The sequence below is a fragment of the Eucyclogobius newberryi genome, unplaced genomic scaffold (assembly GCF_026437365.1).
Source record: "Eucyclogobius newberryi isolate DKJ021-1_F unplaced genomic scaffold, fEucNew1.0.hap1 SCAF_2, whole genome shotgun sequence".
Lineage (NCBI taxonomy): Eukaryota > Metazoa > Chordata > Actinopteri > Gobiiformes > Gobiidae > Eucyclogobius > Eucyclogobius newberryi.
Genome location: NW_027315834.1, coordinates 21,600,834 through 21,618,866, shown reverse-complemented (window position 1 = coordinate 21,618,866; position 18,033 = coordinate 21,600,834). Strand labels below are relative to the sequence as shown.

The window sequence follows — 18,033 nt, the reverse complement described above, 5'->3', positions numbered from 1 at the left end:
CAATTTAATTCCGTGTTTGCTTCCGCGCTGATAGTTCGATGGTTCCGCTCTGGCGCAGGATTTGGATCTTGTAGTAACAAAGGTAAAGCAATAGAGGGTTGTGTTGAGCTTTTAGACGCGAATTGTCACCCAAGGCTAAATGTAAAGAGCGAGTGTGCTATTTGAAGCCTGGTGGTACCATGGAGCAAAGCATTAATTAGCTGAATATATAAAACCCCACTTGATAACGGATTGCGCAGAACGACTCAAAATGATGAGCGGGATCCCCGGCACAGCGGTGGTGCAGATTACAAATCTGTCTTCGGCCGTGAGCAGCGAACAAATGCGCACTTTGTTTGGATTTCTGGGACACATCGAGGAGCTACGCCTTTACCCACCAGAGTAAGAACGAGCTCCGGCCTCTGTGAAGTAAAACATCCTCATCGGGCCTCTGTGATGTAAACGTGGTAGTGTCAGTGGGTGTTTGACGTGTGTTCTGTCTTCACAGCAATGTTCCTCTCTCCTTCTCGTCGAAAGTGTGCTATATAAAGTTTCGGGACCCCTCTAGTGTCGGTGTGGCGCAGCATCTCACCAACACCGTTTTTATTGACAGAGCTTTGATTGTGGTGCCCTGCGCGGAAGGTGAGTTAAACCTCATTCACTTCCATTCATTGACATTAATGCTGCAACAAAGAGCACATTCATAATGTTCATTTAGGAATGTGTCATTCATGATGATTCATAAATTCCTTAATGGTGACAGATTTACTGAGTAACACAATCTTCAGGTGAACAACCTGATCTCCTTGTTGATTTGATTTTATACTTAGCTTTTAGATGCAGGAATGCCTGTTCATTGCTAATATTGACGCTGTCCTGATAAATTTTATCAGGACAGCGTCTGTCAATATTAGCAATTAATGTTATTGTAGTCCTCCATTTTTGTTTTCTGTTTTAGTATCCCCACTCTTTATGCTGGAACTGTTGCTCCTCACTGTTGCACTATTCTGACCAACTGTAAATTGTATATATATTCAGTCCAAATTTATTTTATTTCATTTGTAAATTCCAAATTTTATGCATGCCCTTTTTGATATAATTTGCTATTATCATTATTATTATTATTATTATTATTATTATTATTATTATTATTATTATTATTCATTGTTGTATGTCGCACCTTAATACCATAGCAAGTTCCTGGCAATAATCTCCTTTCTGAATCTGATTCTGATTCTGTACAGCCCAAAATAGTGTCAGCACTTGAATACATGCTTTCTGTCCACGTGACACTGTTCTAGATAGATCTGAGTTTATTAATTTGGTTTTGTATGTTTTTTCTGTGTGATTATGTGTGCATATCAGATGACTAGACTGGCCCAGCTGTAACACTACACTAGCCTGAGTCAGGCATTGTTTTCCAAGCCTCTATCCCCGATCGGGCCAACGCAGCCATCAAGGGGGAATGTGACCAGGAGAATAGTCCGCTGAGCCTTCCAAGATGGACACCTGTCTCTATTTATTATATTTATTTTGGTTTGTTATTATTATTTTTTCATCCTCTCCCATTCTCTCCACCCTCCACTGTCTCTATCTAGAAAGTACAGTACTGTGTTGTTTTGTTATTTTGTTTTGTTGTTTTTTTATTTTATTGTCCAACCCCCACTCCCTCTCTCTCCGCTGCAGCTGCATCTTGTGTATGGTTGATCTCTTCAGGTTGCTACTGCTGCATACAAGTGGGATGCATATCAAACATGGAACATGAGGATTACTAACCACTCCGGGGTCATTGTCCTAAACCCTTTTAAAGTTTAGTTTTCTGTTACTGTTATAACATATAACGCACTACATGTTTTTATATACAGTTTATTTACCAGTTATTCTCTCTTCTGCCTTGACCCTTTCGATTATTGCATTGAGTTGTGCAATATTTTAACCAAATTAACTGAAAAGGAAGCGTGAATGTTTTTGTTTTTATGTAGCGAAACAGTTCAAGTTCTGGATAACCTTCCCTAAATTTGTTGTTCTTCTCTGTATCTGATGTTCTGTGTGCTATTAGTGATGCAGCCATTGGGGTTGTCTTGTGTTGCACAACACTGCGAAACGATCGCCCCACGGGAAAGCGTCCATGCTTGATATCGTATGGTTCATGACCAATATCTTACCAGTACAGGTGACCCAAACATCAAAGTAACTTATTCTCTGCATTGCTTTTCTTTTCTTGATTTAGAAAACAGAATAATCTTTAATTATTTTGTTTGCAAATTTAAATCCTGTCGAGTTTATTCAGTTAAACACAGAAAATACTTTGTTTTAAAAAAATTAGGATGCTTGGGTTTTGGTATGTCCTACTTTAATTTTATTACTTTGTAGACAGAGATATGTACACTTTCTTTCTCTCTAGAGGTCAATGGGCTTATTGTGCAGGAATTGAAGAAACAAAGAGATAAAATTGATGATTACATTGATTTACTCTTTGTTCTGATCTGCAGGGAAGATACCAGAAGAGGCAAAGGCCTTGTCACTCTTGGCACCTTTCACTCCCATTCCCAGTCTGATTTCTGGTGGAGGACTGCTGCCAATCCCAACTCCTGCTCCTCTTCAAAATGTGTGTCTGATAAACATGCTTCATTTATTTTTGATAAAGTGTGCTGTGTCTGAAGCATCATTTTATATATTCTACAGTTGAACCTTCCATTTGTGAATCGAATGTCACCTTGTCTAGAGCCCATCGCTTCAACGCAATCCCAGCCACCACTGATGGGAAATGTGGATCCTACAAAAGTTGATGAGATAAGGAGGACTGTATATGTTGGCAATTTGAACTCACAGGTGAATGTGTTTATTGGGCATATTTCTAACCATCAGTTCCTTATCATGCTCATTGCCATTAACTAATCCTATTTATCCAGACCACTACGGCTGATCAGCTACTAGAGTTCTTCAAGCAGGTGGGGGATGTAAAGTTTGTTCGAATGGCTGGAGATGAGACTCAGCCCACCCGCTTTGCGTTTGTCGAGTTTGTAGACCAAGAATCTGTGGCCAGAGCCCTCACTTTCAATGGAGTCATGTTTGGAGACAGACCATTAAAGTATATATTATGCTTTTAGAAGATACATGACTGATTCAAAACCTCACTGTACATTGACTGTTGCCATTTTGTGCCAAGGGTTAATCATTCAAACAATGCGATTGTAAAGCCCCCTGAACTGACACCCCAGGCCGCCGCGAAGGAGCTTGAAAATGTCATGAGACGAGTGAGAGAAGCGCAGTCCACAATTGCTGCTGCTATAGAACCAGGTAAGACTTTGATTTAGCAACACATCCTATAGTTCTTGACCGTGACCTAATATATTGTTTATTAGACAATAAAAAGAGTTCCTCCAGTTGGTCACGAAGGTCACGTCGCTCTCGATCACGTTCTGGTCCGCGAAAGAAAAGGTCTCGCTCAAAGCACAGGTGACTTACAAAAATTTATTCAATGACTCTGTGAGAATGGGGCTTTCACTGCATGTTTTTCTTTGGAGCAGATCATCTCAGAAGGTGTGGCCCAGTGAGTCCCACAGTTCTCGGGGCAACCACAGGAGGCGCTCTCGTTCCAAGGGCCGCTGTCGTTCTAGGTGCGTGACAGGAAAAGTGTTAAAGCATTGTAATGTTAATCACATTTTCAACTCCACATGGCTAAAAATTCATTGCATTTGAAATTGGTGGTGTGTTGTCAAAAGCGTCTTCTGATTCTGAGTCATCAACCTGCCGACTGGTGGGCAAACACTCTAACCACTGAGCCACTGCTGCCATGGGCATTTTGGACAAGCAATATCTTAGTTAGGCCTGATATCTATCCTTGTTTTTCTTTGGACAGAGGTCAGAAGAGGCGGACCAAGGAGCGGTCACAAAGCCTTCATCGAAAACCAACATCACCATCTCTCAAAAGGTACATTATTCATTTCATAATTAAAAATGCTACTGTTGGTCACAGGGTATATTTATATGGTACTTAACTCTATTGTTCCTTTTATCATTGTTTTCTGACACTTCAGAAGTAAAAAAGAGAGAAAGAGGGAACGAAGTAGAGAAAGAAAAGAAAAGAACTCTACAAAAAGAAACTGCAAAGATGGGGTCACGCTAAAGAGCAAGAGGAAGTCAGTGAAGGTGCCCTTACCAACACATCCAATTCAAACCACACTATACAGTGCCACATAATAATCTACATGAGCTGTTTCAATGTATTGTCATATTTGAAGGTTGGGTGACAGTTTTGCACTGATGCAAATTATATGCATGTCACACATTCTTCTATATTCGACTGAGGAAATTACTTTAGAATTGCTCATCAAAGCTGTTAATATTTCTTTTGTTTTTAATATTTAAATCACATGGTTCCATTGCAGCTATTTGATGAAAGTTATCTTTCAGGCAGAACGATCTTCTAAACGGGAGAAAAAGAGAGCATATATAAGTGACAGAGAAGCCTCGTCCACTCCTAGTGAAGGTGCATCATCTCCACTCACCCAGCACAATGGCAGCTACAGGAAACCTCACGCGTCTATGGCTGTGTGACTATCACCATGGTAACGCATGATGTGTGCATTACTGGTCTGTTTTCCGGATTTTACCCTTTTTTTTTTTCAAAGTCTATTTCAAAGATTTTTTAAATTGAGGAAAATGGAATTAACTTTCCTTCTTACTCGTCCTCAATTGGATTCTGCATCAGTCATGACATGGAAATGAACCTTTGCACTCAAGTTATAATGGTAGCTCTGACTATCGTCAGTATATATCTATATTTTTTCTTGTATTATTTTGATATTTGCACTGTCAACAAGCAGACAAGTGCGGACAAGTTTTAAAGTGCACTTTGAAAATCTATAGTAGATTTCTGAAATACTGAAAAAAAAAAAACATTTATAATTTGTTTTAGTATTGTGACACTACTTGAATCATAATCTGTAATATGTTTGAGGCCTATCTTTTCAAGTGTTTTTTTTTTATAATGTTACTGTATACAGAAATGTGGTTACATTATGACATAAAAGTTGCTGCTTTGTTATTCTTTGTTTTTATTTCAATTAGACTTTCCATTAATGTAGTATTTGCTGTAATATATAATAGATTTATCTATTTAATATTTTATGTTAGTATTTTTATTATATAGAATATAACAATGTGGAATAAACTTAAAGGTCAGGACAGAGATGCAATAAGCACCTGTCCTAGACCAGTCTGTACATAATTAAATTAAAAAAACACTTTACAAAAAGGTTTTGCCAGTGTTATTGTAATGTGTGAATGACTTTGTATTTGAGTACATTTCCGCTAGTATTTTACTTTATTGCCTAAAGTAAACTAAATATTTACCTGCTTTAACAACACCCAAAATCATCATCTGTAAAATAGCCTGTAATTTAAGCTCAACATTTGTTTGTTTTTTCCAAACAGTTTTTATATTCATGTTTTTATAGCGATTGCTGGCGAGCCTTGACTCTTGTCAAACACCCCCGAAACAGAAACACTAACTTCATGTTCAGTTACCGTAAGTTATTTCCAGCTCCTCACACATTGGCATTACCAAAGGTCTCCTGTGTTGCCTGGTGGTTTTATGTAAAAGTCAATAAGTGCGTCACATTAAAAGTTCACAGTCTTGGACAAATCAAAAGACGGGGTTGAGCTTAACTGTCTTATATAGTCAACAACTGGTTTGATTTCATCCTGCATTTGATCTTCGGCTTCTTGACTTATAGTCTGGCTGCACTGAAATGTCACATTTTGCTGAAACATTTCTAAAGTAGTATATCCACAAGTGAAGGCAGTCAGAGGATTTGGAAGTCCATCCAGGTCAAGAAGTGCAGGTGGATCTAACATGTCTTTGATTGTGTCCTCTTGAACATCCTCAAGCGTCAAACCCTCTTTTTTCTCAGCAGCAAAGAGATTTGGTAAGGAAAGACGGACAACAGTTTCTTCTTCAATAAATTGTAAGCCGTTTGTATGCCACTCTTCCACTTTCAAAGTTTGAAGAGGTTCCAGTAGTTCCTAAGGAAAATAAATAAATAAATCTGCATTTATTTCACATACGTTTTCCACGCTCAGTAATATGTTCTGATACTCACAATCTCACAAGATTTCTCTATTTTTTTAATAACATTGCTGTTCTCCGGGTTCGGAATGCTCGGCCAAAAGATTGCTTTAGTGCTACAATTCAAAAGCATTCATTACAAACTACATTCCCAATACAAGAAAAGGGGATTAGCACATGTAGAACTGCATAAGTATAGGCCTACCTTTGTAATATTGGACACGTCACAATCATCAGTATAATTGAAGCAACAAAGACATATATAATGGAACGATCTTTCGCATAAACTTTGTGGGGAAATAAGAAACAACAGATTTATAATTTGCAAAGATCAAAAGCTGTGCAATTTATGGATTACTTTCTCTGACCTTGCTTATCTGTCTTAAAAGAGACTGTGCTTCTTACTCCTGTTCCGGCACGTGTGAACCCGCTAACCTCAACTTGGTATACTGTGTCCGGTTTGAGCGCTTTAACCACACAGCTGGTCAAGTCTGCATCTACTGTGACAACTGCAACAAAACCTTGTGGTTAAGTATGAATGTAAACATGGTTGGACGCCAAAGAAGAAGCACCTTTCTCTGCTGTGCGCGCATCCTGCTTGTATTCTTTGTAGTAGACATAGTAGCCCAGTAGAAAGCCTTGGAGGTCTTCTTCTGGGATGGGCGACCACTGCAGACCCAAGGAGCTGGAGGTCACATTGTAATAGCTCATGTTTGCTGGGGCGCTGATGGGTGCTGTAGGAAATCATACATTATTAAAGTAGTCAAACTTGTTGTGGATTGCTCAGTTTATTACTCACATCCTTCCATGAAATAGAAAGGCACGCTCCCGAAAGTGCTCTCGCTGCCGTTGATGTGTTCGAGGTTGCAGGTCTCTTTGTTCACTCGTGTGTGGAGAGAGAGGACGTACCTCCTGTAAGGCTCCAAAGGCTCTGCTCGTACAAAACATGTGAATTCATGCGACCGTTTAGGATGTTTACACTCGGCATGCCCACCGTCTATACAAACCTGTGAAGTCGACTGTCCTGTTTCTCTGCTCGTCCTCGAAAAACGATAAATATGCCGTTTTCTGTTGGTTCTTCCGGCTCCACTCCACAGAGTAGCAGACGTAGTGATCCGAGAGCTGCGGCTCCCAAGCGACAGTGAAAGAAGTGTTGCTATGCACTGTGACATTTAACCTCCGGGCGTCCCAACCTACGTCAGAACCAAATGTCGCTGTTCAAAGTGTGTAAAGGGGCGTGTGTAAAAGATGTGGCTGTTGTGCCTGGACTGTTCCGCGCTGTGGGATTAAACATGTCTATCACCATGGAGACCAGCAGGTGACACTGGGGATGGGTGATGCCACTGATTTTATTTTTCATTTGATCCGATACACTGTAAAACCATAGCGAATATCGTGATGTTGATCCGATGCCGATACCAATGAGTTTTTTTTGTTTGGCGAATTTTTAAGTATTGACATTTTTGGACGAGTATCGCGACTTTTTGATACCTCTATAAGTATTGATATTTGGTAGGCAGCTAGGTGAGGCCAAGCTAAAAGTTTCTGTCTATAGGAGTTTAGTTTATAAGAGTTTTTCTATTAAGAGTGTTTTTTTCAAAGCTTTCTATAAGTTATCTGTTCTTCTACTTCTGTATCGACTTGTGTTGCAACACCAAAATTTCCCCATTGTGTGGACAAATAAAGGCTATCTTATCTTATCTTAAGTCAGATCTGTGGAGCGGCAACCCACGCATGTTATTCAATCGTTAGTTTGCTTGTCTTTGCCAAATCAAACAGCTGAGATTGATTTATTAAGATAAGATAAGATATTCCTTTATTGTCCACACAATGGGGAAATTTCGTTGTTACAACGCAGTAGATACAGAAGGAAAGGACAGATAACTTATAGGAAGTTTGAAAAAACACTCTTAATAGAAGAACTCTTATAAACAAAAACAAAAACTCCTCTCATATCTTAATAGGGAATGGAGGAAATAAATAAAATAAATAAAATAATAAAATAATAAAATAAATAAAATAAATAAAATAAATAAAATAAATAAAATAAATAAAATAAATAAAATAAATAAAATAAATAAAATAAATAAAATAAAAAGATAAAGGTAAAAATAAAATAATAATAAAATAAAATACTAATAATAAAATAAAATAAAGTAAAGTAAAAATAGCTAGCATAAGACTAAATAATACTAATACTAATGGTAAGTAGGTAAACAAAAACACTCTTATTTACATCAGTTGTATGCACATGAATATGACATTAATTATTATTATTATACATTCCATGACATGTAGAGCATTTCCGACCACAGAAAAGTTCCACAGTGCATCTTGTTGTTGTTTTTCGTGTTTGGTGCTGGGAGAATGCTCACTTGTTGCTCCCTCACAGCTCGTTATGGTCTGTCCGAGCGCTGGGGAGACGCTGACGTTGTTGAAGGCTCTGATGTTTAGGATGTACGCGGAGCAGGACAGGAGGAGCGTGATGGCGCCGGCGCTGGTGTTAAAGCCCTCACTTGGCGGCTCCCTGGAGGCTTTCTGAAGGCTCACAAAGTACCCATGGGGCCGTTCTGTTTCCTCAGCCTGACGGATGATGATTGAGTATTATTAGTGAGATTAAAGCCTGTGAGACAGTTTCTCATGTTTCTTTTCTTTTTTTTCTACTGTTGTCGTTGTTTGTGAGAGAGCACCTGTAGTAAATAATTATCATCGTTTTTCATCAGTCAAGTTTGCAGTTTTGGAAGACAATTTGACAAATTAAAGGATTAGGTTACGTTTGAGAATCACAGGAGGTGGAGTTCTACGACAGAATACCTCCACGTATGTCATCAAAAAGCGACGTGCCGTCAAAAAAGATGCAGTGAAGATTTGCATGCCTTTTCATGACAGTTAAAACAATAAATTATCAAAATGTGTTGTCAGATGTAATTATTTGTCAAATAAGAACAATTACGTGATTTAAATGGATTTTGGCTCTCATTTACCGTACGGTTGCGAGATAACAGTTGTGAAATTACCTCTACCTATGTCAAACCAGGAAGTAACATCATAAACGTCACACAAAATGGCCAAATTGGAGAAAAAAACGACAAAATTGTTGGCAAAATCTTAAATCTATTCACATTCCCTATATTTAAGCACTGAAAAGTGTCGTCTAATGTGGCATATGGACTTTAAGTTAGCTTGAAACGTTAAAGACTAAATACCTTCCAAGTGAGAGAAACCAAACGGTTGCCTTCCGCAATCGGATGATCTACTTTTTCAACGCTGACGAGAGTTGGCTGCGTTTTCAATTCTAAGAGACATTGAAAAGAGAAACGGTTATAACATACTGCAAATATTAAACAGTAAGACCGGGACCAAGGGCGTTCTCAGACCTGGAGGTATAATGTACCAGTCACTCCAGGGGCACTGTGAGCATCTGTCGTATGGGGCACACTTTATCTGCACCACGTAGATCAAATGTGGGTTTAATCTGTCCACCCTGCTGCCTCTCGATGGTATCTTCAAAAGCAGAAATTACAATGAGCGCACTTGTTCATCTTTTGCATCAGTGAAAGTTTGGGTTCCTCACTTTCCATGCCTCTTCATCCATCGCCTTATATCTCACAGTGTAATCGCCCATGCATTTCTTTTCGGGCGTTAGCCAGCCAACTTTAACATCAAGAACACTAGAATTGCGCTCAAAGGAGGACCACACTGGAGGACCACATCGAACTGAAAAGCGAAGGTACTATTATTTTTTACAGTCACACAGTATACGCCTAGAGGAAAGCGTATTTTCAATAATATTTTACAAGAAAGATGTTCCATTTACACAGATTCCTCGGCGTTCCCTCGAAAATGGCCTTTGTGCAGTTTTGTGACCCTGGATTTTCCACAACCACAGCCGTCATGTTCTTGGATTCAAATATTTTAATTCCTTTATATTGTCCGGTTATGTTATCATGGGTTGTACAGTAACTTTTTGAAAGCAATACACAGTAAGAAAATATTATCAGTAGGAAGACAATATTATCATGCTATTATAGTGTACATTTTTGGGGAAGGATGCTATACGTACTCTTGTTGTATGATGATGAGCGTGTAGGTCTTTTTGGATGTACTGATTCCCGGTTGCCACTGACATCCCCATGCATTTCTTCCAGTTTTACTTAGCCTACTAAAACAGTCTAATTTATGACCTAAAACAGCAGGAGTATTTGTGGTTAGTCTTTCTCTTTTGCGAATGACGACGCAACTAATTCAATGATTCAATGCCAGTTTCATTACCTGGATGAAATTCACAGTGCTGATAATTTGTACAGGAAGTGTCGCAATTTACTGAAACAAACCCAAGAATGGTCATAACTGAGTAATATAATGTCAAGAAATGTCATGTATATATATAGATAGAAAAGCATCAGTTGTCAGACTTCTCAAAATACAAGCACAAACAATAAACAAAAGTAAAAGCCTAGAAAGTAGACCGTAAACATTTATTTTTCATTTTAATCCCAATTAAATTTAAATAATAATTATAATTTAAATTGCATACATACCTGCAAGGAACAAGGTTAGAAAGTGTGAAAAGTGAACTCTCCACTGTGATCCACAGCTCACCATGCTGCATCAGAGACTTATGTCTTTTGAGCTGCTGTTTAAGTGTCTGTGCGGCTTCTTCTACCCACAGCTTGTTGTACACGTGCTCCTTCACCCCTTTACTTTCAGGCCGAGGCACTGAAGCTTTTATAGTCCCTGGAGGGGTGGAGACTTCTGTACACTCCAATGGGTCTAAACTGTATCATTAAAAATGTCTACTTCCTTACTCCAAAACTAATCAGATTCATCCAATATCAGTCAAATATTATATTTATTATTCATATTATTATTATATACATTATGGAGTTACCTCTGGTATTTGGTCCAGCCTTTGCTGTCAAAGAATTAATTTACATAACACTGAAAACAAACCTTTCATTTTGAATCATCTCGCAAAGTGTACACACAGCTAGTTGTTTTTTCATATCTAAGAATTACTGACACTAGAAGTGTACAGAAGAAAAGCACTTAAGTTATTTTTCTGTGTATAAACTGTTCAATGTTCAAGCCTACATAGATGATAACCTAAAAAGCAGACTGTCCTTTATGATGTGTTTGTCTATCTTACATTTTAATGAAAGTATTGTAATAATGTCAATTGACAAATCATTTTGCCCATAACTCGGTAACCACATCGTTTTCTTCCCATTACAATGTATTACTTGCTGGGGCCATACTTAATTTACCTTTATTGCTAATTTAAGTTTTTTAAGATTTTAGTCCTAAACTGTCAAAAAAAACTGTCAAGTAAATTCACAAGTTCTTTCAAAGGATTGTTCCTCTTTATGTCTAAATGTAAACACGTTTACAGAAGTTCACGCCTCAGTTCAGTTAGTAAGTTTATCAAAATGTTTTATGCTCTACATCAGTATTTTGAATCTTATTCAACATGGCCCCTTCAGCCTGACATTTGTTGAGTAATGTTTCATGATTTAGAAAGCTCACTTCAGTTTCCACTAATTCTTATTGTCCATAACTTCAATTTGAGAACTAAGTAATGATTATGACAACAGCTAAATGTTTTAGATCCAGGCAAAGTTACTGGTTAATGTTAAATGAGGTCTGTCTACTCATCTGTTTCTCTGTAAATTTCCCCAGTTTTATCATCACAAAGATCAGCAGCGTGAAACACTTTGATGGCCACATGGAACATCATGTGTGGGTTCTTAGTTGTAACATTGATAGAAGTTTGTGCTTGTTTTGATCGAACTAAATACTCTGCTGTTCTCTTTTGCTGATAATAATCTTTTTTTTATACTGTATACAATTGATACGATAACATTATCAAAACAAAATATTGGTTATGGTCTTAAAAAATACATAAAGCTTATTACTTTAAGGTAACTATTAATAAAATAAGGTCATTTATGTAGGCCTGTAAATGGGTCAAACTTTTCTTATTAAAAAACGTTGTGAGGGGGAAAAAAAAGAAGTAAAAATTAGATTAAATGATGGAGGAATTATCTTGGCCTCATTATGTCAGAATTGTCCTCTACATTTCAGAAAATAAAACTATACGCTAATTAATAATTTTGTAATAAACTTGTTTGTGACACATTATTCACTGAGCTACTGTTTATTGAGCTACTCTTTGATCTACAGCACCTTTGATGTCAGAGTTTACACTAAACCACCACTAGATGCCGCTACTCCACACAAACAGTGTTTTGGGAAGTCACATACTCAAATTAATTAGATGGTAATAGATTTAAAATTCCAGATTGTTGTTGTTTTAATCAATTTACTACTGTACTTCCCCCTCTACTAACAACAAAACATTCAAACACGTGTAGTTTGTTTAATGATTCAGGTTGCTCATCAAGGCCACACTTTAAAGGAGAAGCAGTGCCATCTTTCAACAAAGATGTCAGGCCAAACATTGTCTCCAGAAAGCACAGATCTTTATATAAAATAGGTTGGAGGTCCGGGCATTGCCTATTTAATGCAGAGACCAGAACTATGAAGGCCATGTTAGTTAGGTTTACTCCTGAGCCCCAGTCCGCATGGCTCTTATCAGTGTACAACAGACTTAAGTTAATAAGCTCTATCTGGAGAACATCAGAAAGTCAGCGTTTAAGAAGAAAGGTGAAACTGGGTGAGGGCTGTTTCACTCATGATAATTGCTTGTTTTTATGGTTCAAGAGAGCTCATTGCTATTCATATTCAGCGTGACAATATACCTGTAATAACCATGTTTGTACTGAAAATAGTGCATTACATTAGCACATTTGATGCCGTCAGTCCCCAAAAAGCTTCCGAGACATTGTTCATTTGCAAATGCAAATATCATCACAAAACTTACACCGCTTCTAGAAAGTCTCGACGTTGTTATTATCATTCTCATTAGTATTTAAGATGACGGACCAATGGCGTGTTTTGCTTTGGGACGCGGGCCATGTGATTGGTTCTCCTTCACTGGTTGTGGGCGGGACACTCGTGAGCAGTGTCCCACGCGCACGCAGTAAAACCAGCGCAACATGCTCCTCGCGCCATGCGTAAAACCAGCTGGAGCGCGCAAACTTAGCCACAAACAAGTCTAGCGCGCGCGTGTGTGTGTGCGTGAGTGTGTGCGTGAGTGTGTGCGTGAGTGTGTGCGTGAGTGTGTGTCTGGCGCAATGCAGTCACAGTTTTTTTTTTGCGTTTGTTACGTTTTACGAGTGTTTGTGTCATTCTACCTAGAGGAACATGTACGTCCTTGTGAGTGGTCAGGGCAGTTTTAGTGGACAGGTGTGGCGGGGCTCTCATTAGCGCCGCGTGCGTCGCTGGCTCTTGTCCGACGTTCCGGGACCGGGGCAACTCACATGGAGCAGGAAGACGGTGCCGCCGCCGCCGAGGAGAGTCGCTCCTCGTCCGGCTCTGACACCATGTCCGAGGGAGATGACCTGACGCCGGAGCTGGACGTCAAATGCACGGAAGAGGAGGACGAGCACGACGCGAGCTGTCAGTGCGTCAACGACACCGCTCCAGACCGAGACCAGGAGGAAGAAGACGAGGATGAGGATGAAAAGGTAATTTGAAAAAAGCAACACGTAGCCCAAAGTGTCACGCTGGGCTAAAGTTCTGCGTGACTGAACTTGTGCTACTGGCATTTCATGTTATGTGTGATATAAACATCCTGATTTCAAGATAATAACAGCTTGTAAATGCTCAACAGCAGCCAAATAGTTTTGTGTGTATTTGTGTACTGTGTGTGTACTGTGTGTGTACTGTGTGTGTACTGTGTGTGTACTGTGTGTGTACTGTGTGTGTACTGAGTGTGTACTGAGTGTGTACTGAGTGTGTTTGTGTACTGTGTGTGTTTGTTTGTGTACTGTTTGTGTTTGTTTGTGTACTGTGTGTTTGTTTGTGTACTGTGTGTGTGTGTGTTTGTGTACTGTGTGTGTGTGTTTGTGTACTGTGTGTGTGTTTGTGTACTGTGTGTGTGTACTGTGTGTTTGTTTGTGTACTTTGTGTGTTTGTTTGTGTACTGTGTGTGTGTGTGTTTGTGTACTGTGTGTGTGTTTGTGTACTGTGTGTGTGTTTGTGTACTGTGTGTGTGTTTGTGTACTGTGTGTGTGTGTTTGTGTACTGTGTGTGTGTGTTTGTGTACTGTGTGTTTGTGTACTGTGTGTGTGTGTTTGTGTACTGTGTGTGTGTGTGTTTGTGTACTGTGTGTGTGTGTTTGTGTACTGTGTGTGTGTATTTGTGTACTGTGTGTGTGTGTTTGTGTACTGTGTGTGTACTGTGTGTGTGTGTTTGTGTACTGTGTGAGTGTGTCTCTGTGTGTTCTGTGTCTCTGTGTGTTCTGTGTGTTCTGTGTGGCGAGCTCGCATGTTATAATTTATTGTAGGGAAACACTGAATGATTCCAGTTCTTAGTGACCGGGGGAAACGTAACACTGTGACAAGCCATCAACACAACGTGAGCCTTTTCTGTGATGTTCGATTCACTTTCTTCCAACTGGTCGGACTGGCTTGGATGAACCCTGGGTGTGGTGAATTGGAAAGTGCTTGAGCCTTCTTTAAATCATATCATATGCAACATGACTTTAGCCTGGGGAGAATGCATTCTGGGTAATTCCCTTAAAAGAATCGGGACAAAGGAAAAGTCTGTATGTGGCAACATTATCCAAGTCTTTACACGTTTATAGTACGTGTGTTTACACCTTTTTTAGGGTTGTCAAAAGCATGGAAAGTGAAATACAATTGATACTAAAGCTAATACTAACTACCGGTAGATACTAATTTGAACAAATATAAATGCAAAAACAATCACTAACAGAGCAAAATGTTACCTTTCCTGAACAGTTTTTAAATGACCTTGAGGTTTTATCAGAACTACTGAAAGGCCACATGGTAATGTAAGACATTACTATTATTTTGTGTTGAAAATTAGATTGTATTGTCTAAAAAGGAGAAAACCCCATTCTCTAATATTGATTAAGTTTGAAATTGTATTATTGTGACACTAATGCCTTTCATTTATCTGACTCACGTAGTCCATCGCTGTCGGTATCTGATATCAGTTCCAGGATATCGATTAAGCCGATATCCAACTTGGGCCTACAGTATAAATTGATGTAGCTAATGATACAACACCTGACTGCAGAACGTCTCATAATGTTTGAACTGTTGTTACTACAAAGCTGTCCTGTTGCTTGAAGGATAATGGAGTTTTATAATGCAATGGGATCAGTTTTATTAAACTTTGTGTGAAATAAATGCCATTTTCAGGCTCTGGTATTGGTTGCTATTTACATATTGGCAGATACGGTAACAGGCTGAAAAAGCTGGGCTGGTGCAGTTCTGAAATAAGTGGGGTTGAATTATGATTTAAAATTATATTGAAATCACAATGTCACTGATGCAAATGGAAACCATTTATCTTGTCTCGACTAGTTTTGCAGCTATAAAACCTGCTCCCCATTTGTTGAGTTTATGGTATTTTATTTGTAAGCTGAACCTGCTGATTGGGGCCCCTGGGACTTGTTAAAAGGGGTTATCGCTGATCATTTTGGGCTCTCTCTCCCTTCCAGATGGGTCTCTGTTTATTTGTCTTGTCTGCATACACGGACATTTATTTTTAAATGGTAATGGGACCTTCTTTGCCCAACATGAAATCATAATGTAATTTAAACTACTACCACAATATTCCTCTGAAATGTCATTATTCGGAAGTTTGAAATAATTTAGAGAGTGCTAAAAACATTAGCTGGCAGCTCCATCAGAGTGAGCACAGAAGAGTGAGATGCTTCCTGCTTAATGACAGGATGTCGACTGGTATCCATGGGTGTCATAGATTATAACTGTATTGCAGACAAAAACAGAATATGTCGTCTTTGAGTTTGAATAATGATAAAACGAGTGAGCTGGGGTCAGACAGGACACGCTGACCTCTATAATTTCTACTGTTGTAGTTTAAGCAGTTCTTCAGAGAACTCAGTGATGTCATCAAAGTGCAGCTCAGGTGTCACTCTAGCTCCGTACTTAGCACAGGCACATTTCATGCGTGTGCAGCACTGCACTCGCGTTTACCAAAGCTTTTTTAGGTCATGAGTCTTCACTGAAGTTTCTGTACTGACACAGGCCTAAAACTCTGTGGGCAGTGAAAATGAGATTATTTCATTTGAGCACAACATTAGATCATCATGTTAAGTAAAACAAATATATCGTTTTTGGATTTGTTTTTGACTTTCGTGTTTTTGTCACACTTTATTTAGCTTGTCGTAACTGATCTACAGGTACAGAGTCATTCATAACACAAACCGGTCACTTCCATCTGCATTAGCTGCGTTCTTTACTGCTTCCAGGCATTTGTTGTTGACAATGAATCCTGCATTTACTCTCTAAAGTAGCCACTGCTAATGCTCAATGCCCTGATATAATGTAAATGTTGAACTCTATTACTTATTATAAATTCATCTACTTGGCCCTTGTGGCAGAATATGTTTGCAAATGTTTTAGTTTGCTATGTCCTCGTCACTATCAGTCGATTCGTCTTTAATGTTTGGATTATATTAGCCAAATACTGACTCAGAGTTCACCTTATGTGAACTTGGACTGGATAGTTAGATTTTTCATTTGGCATGTTACAGCCATCTTGTATTTTCTATACTGTAATTAATCTTAATTTCAAGTTCCTTAAATTTGATTGATTTAAATGGTTGTTTATCCAATGTTAAAATTGATTGCAGCATCTCCACCATATTATACTACACACAGATCATTAACCAGTGTCTTTTTTTTGTCCAGCTCTAAATGAATGCAATAGGGTCAGGTTCTGTTTTTATCCACAGTATGACGGACAGTATGACCCCTAAGTATAAAATGAAAGAGTGGTTTACTGTAACTGAAGCGCATTGTTGGGACAAACACCTCTGGGTATTGCACTTTCCTCTATATTTGGTCGTATGTACTTTTCCTCTGAGGATCATGAGACGCCAGGAAAAAAAGAAAGAAAAAAAAACTGCTGTTCAGTAAGCATCTATATTTGTGGAAATTGTCTTGTTTCCTGTCGACTGAGGCAGGACCTCATTAGATTGTTTACCAATGTTTGCTGATTTGAATCTTTAACCTTCTTGCCAGGCACTTGTTGTGACAACTTTGTTTTGGGCTTGTAAATCCAGAGCCATCTCTGTAAGTAGGAAGCCATCAGGTGTAGGTTTGTGCCTAAGAGGATTAACTGCTAATGCTCTTCTGACTCCCACTCGCAGACTGCACCTTTCTGTGGGCTATCTTTGATTTTTGACTTGATGGCTGCCCTTGGTTCTTCGCCTTTTTATTATAAGTAAGATCAAACTGATAGATTACTCCTGTTACATTTAAAGAAGATGTCACTGGGTAGATATGTCTGTCTATGCAACGCATCAGCAGAAAACAAGGTAAAGAGTTTGAATATTTATCAATGCTGGTAGGGTTTACTGGTGAAAATGCTCTGAGGCACTGAATAATGTTAGGTTTCCAGCTGGACCCACTGGCAAGAAAATATGTCTCAGTAGAGACTTATGTGGACTTTATATTCACTGAATAGATAATGCAGGAAATACAGCTCTTTTAGCTTTATGCTTCTTAACAATATATGTGATTATGATCTAATATAGTAATAAAAAACAGATTTTGTGTGAGAAACATTATCTTGAATGTGTAAACATCTTCAGTAAAGAGGCTTCTCAGGACAAAATGTGCGTCAGTCATTTGGGAGGAGGCGAGTCACGTGGAACATGGTCCACTGCAGCTGAAATAGTTCAAGTGTTTACATAGTGCACTCACACATGTGTCTTTTTGCTTGAGGGCCCAGGATAGGAAATGACAAATGATGATAACAAATACTAGAGTATGTGACTTGTTACTGTTTGTACAAGTAAATAAATCGCATCATCAAACGTAAAGTAATAATAATAAAAATGAGACTGGGAGCTACAT

At 38.7% G+C, this 18,033-nt stretch overlaps 3 protein-coding genes and 1 long non-coding RNA gene across 11 annotated transcripts in view; 2 read left to right on the top strand and 2 right to left on the bottom strand.

Moving 5' to 3' along the window:
• The first annotated feature begins 54 nt into the window (after nucleotides 1–54).
• Nucleotides 55–4,601, top strand: srek1 (splicing regulatory glutamine/lysine-rich protein 1). Of its 4 annotated transcripts, XM_072454445.1 has the most exons (12): nucleotides 251–381; nucleotides 488–621; nucleotides 1,345–2,152; nucleotides 2,472–2,587; nucleotides 2,665–2,811; nucleotides 2,892–3,070; nucleotides 3,149–3,279; nucleotides 3,345–3,438; nucleotides 3,507–3,599; nucleotides 3,842–3,913; nucleotides 4,020–4,131; nucleotides 4,396–4,601. In XM_072454445.1, exons 3-12 carry the CDS (start codon nucleotides 2,122–2,124, stop codon nucleotides 4,537–4,539), a joined length of 1,119 nt encoding a protein of 372 aa, XP_072310546.1. In that variant the 5' UTR covers nucleotides 251–381; nucleotides 488–621; nucleotides 1,345–2,121; the 3' UTR covers nucleotides 4,540–4,601. The 4 variants fall into 4 exon arrangements, with proteins under 4 accessions (XP_072310544.1, XP_072310545.1, XP_072310546.1 ...); XM_072454443.1 differs by lacking the exon at nucleotides 1,345–2,152 and having other exon boundaries at nucleotides 55–381; XM_072454444.1 differs by lacking the exon at nucleotides 1,345–2,152 and having other exon boundaries at nucleotides 56–381; nucleotides 3,510–3,599.
• A 651-nt stretch (nucleotides 4,602–5,252) lies between these two features.
• Nucleotides 5,253–9,633, bottom strand: LOC140367146 (oncostatin-M-specific receptor subunit beta). The gene is made up of 11 exons (XM_072453496.1): nucleotides 9,627–9,633; nucleotides 9,587–9,594; nucleotides 9,430–9,556; nucleotides 9,259–9,347; nucleotides 8,428–8,635; nucleotides 7,060–7,245; nucleotides 6,852–6,983; nucleotides 6,625–6,786; nucleotides 6,411–6,561; nucleotides 6,087–6,168; nucleotides 5,253–6,009 (listed from the first exon to the last, which is right to left on the bottom strand). Exons 1-11 carry the CDS (start codon nucleotides 9,631–9,633, stop codon nucleotides 5,605–5,607), a joined length of 1,557 nt encoding a protein of 518 aa, XP_072309597.1. The 3' UTR covers nucleotides 5,253–5,604.
• Nucleotides 9,634–10,133: 500 nt separating this feature from the next.
• Nucleotides 10,134–10,754, bottom strand: LOC140368251 (uncharacterized). The gene is made up of 3 exons (XR_011928152.1): nucleotides 10,594–10,754; nucleotides 10,325–10,375; nucleotides 10,134–10,236 (listed from the first exon to the last, which is right to left on the bottom strand). It is a non-coding gene; the product is annotated as an uncharacterized lncRNA (long non-coding RNA).
• Nucleotides 10,755–13,419: 2,665 nt separating this feature from the next.
• The window catches only part of mast4 (microtubule associated serine/threonine kinase family member 4), a 31,847-nt gene continuing 27,233 nt past the window's right edge, over nucleotides 13,420–18,033 (top strand). For all 5 annotated transcript variants that reach the window (XM_072454435.1, XM_072454434.1, XM_072454433.1 and 2 more), the window contains exon 1: nucleotides 13,420–13,641. In XM_072454435.1, coding sequence (XP_072310536.1) covers nucleotides 13,435–13,641 — 207 coding nt within the window. In that variant the 5' untranslated portion in view covers nucleotides 13,420–13,434. The remainder of the gene's footprint in view (nucleotides 13,642–18,033) is intronic.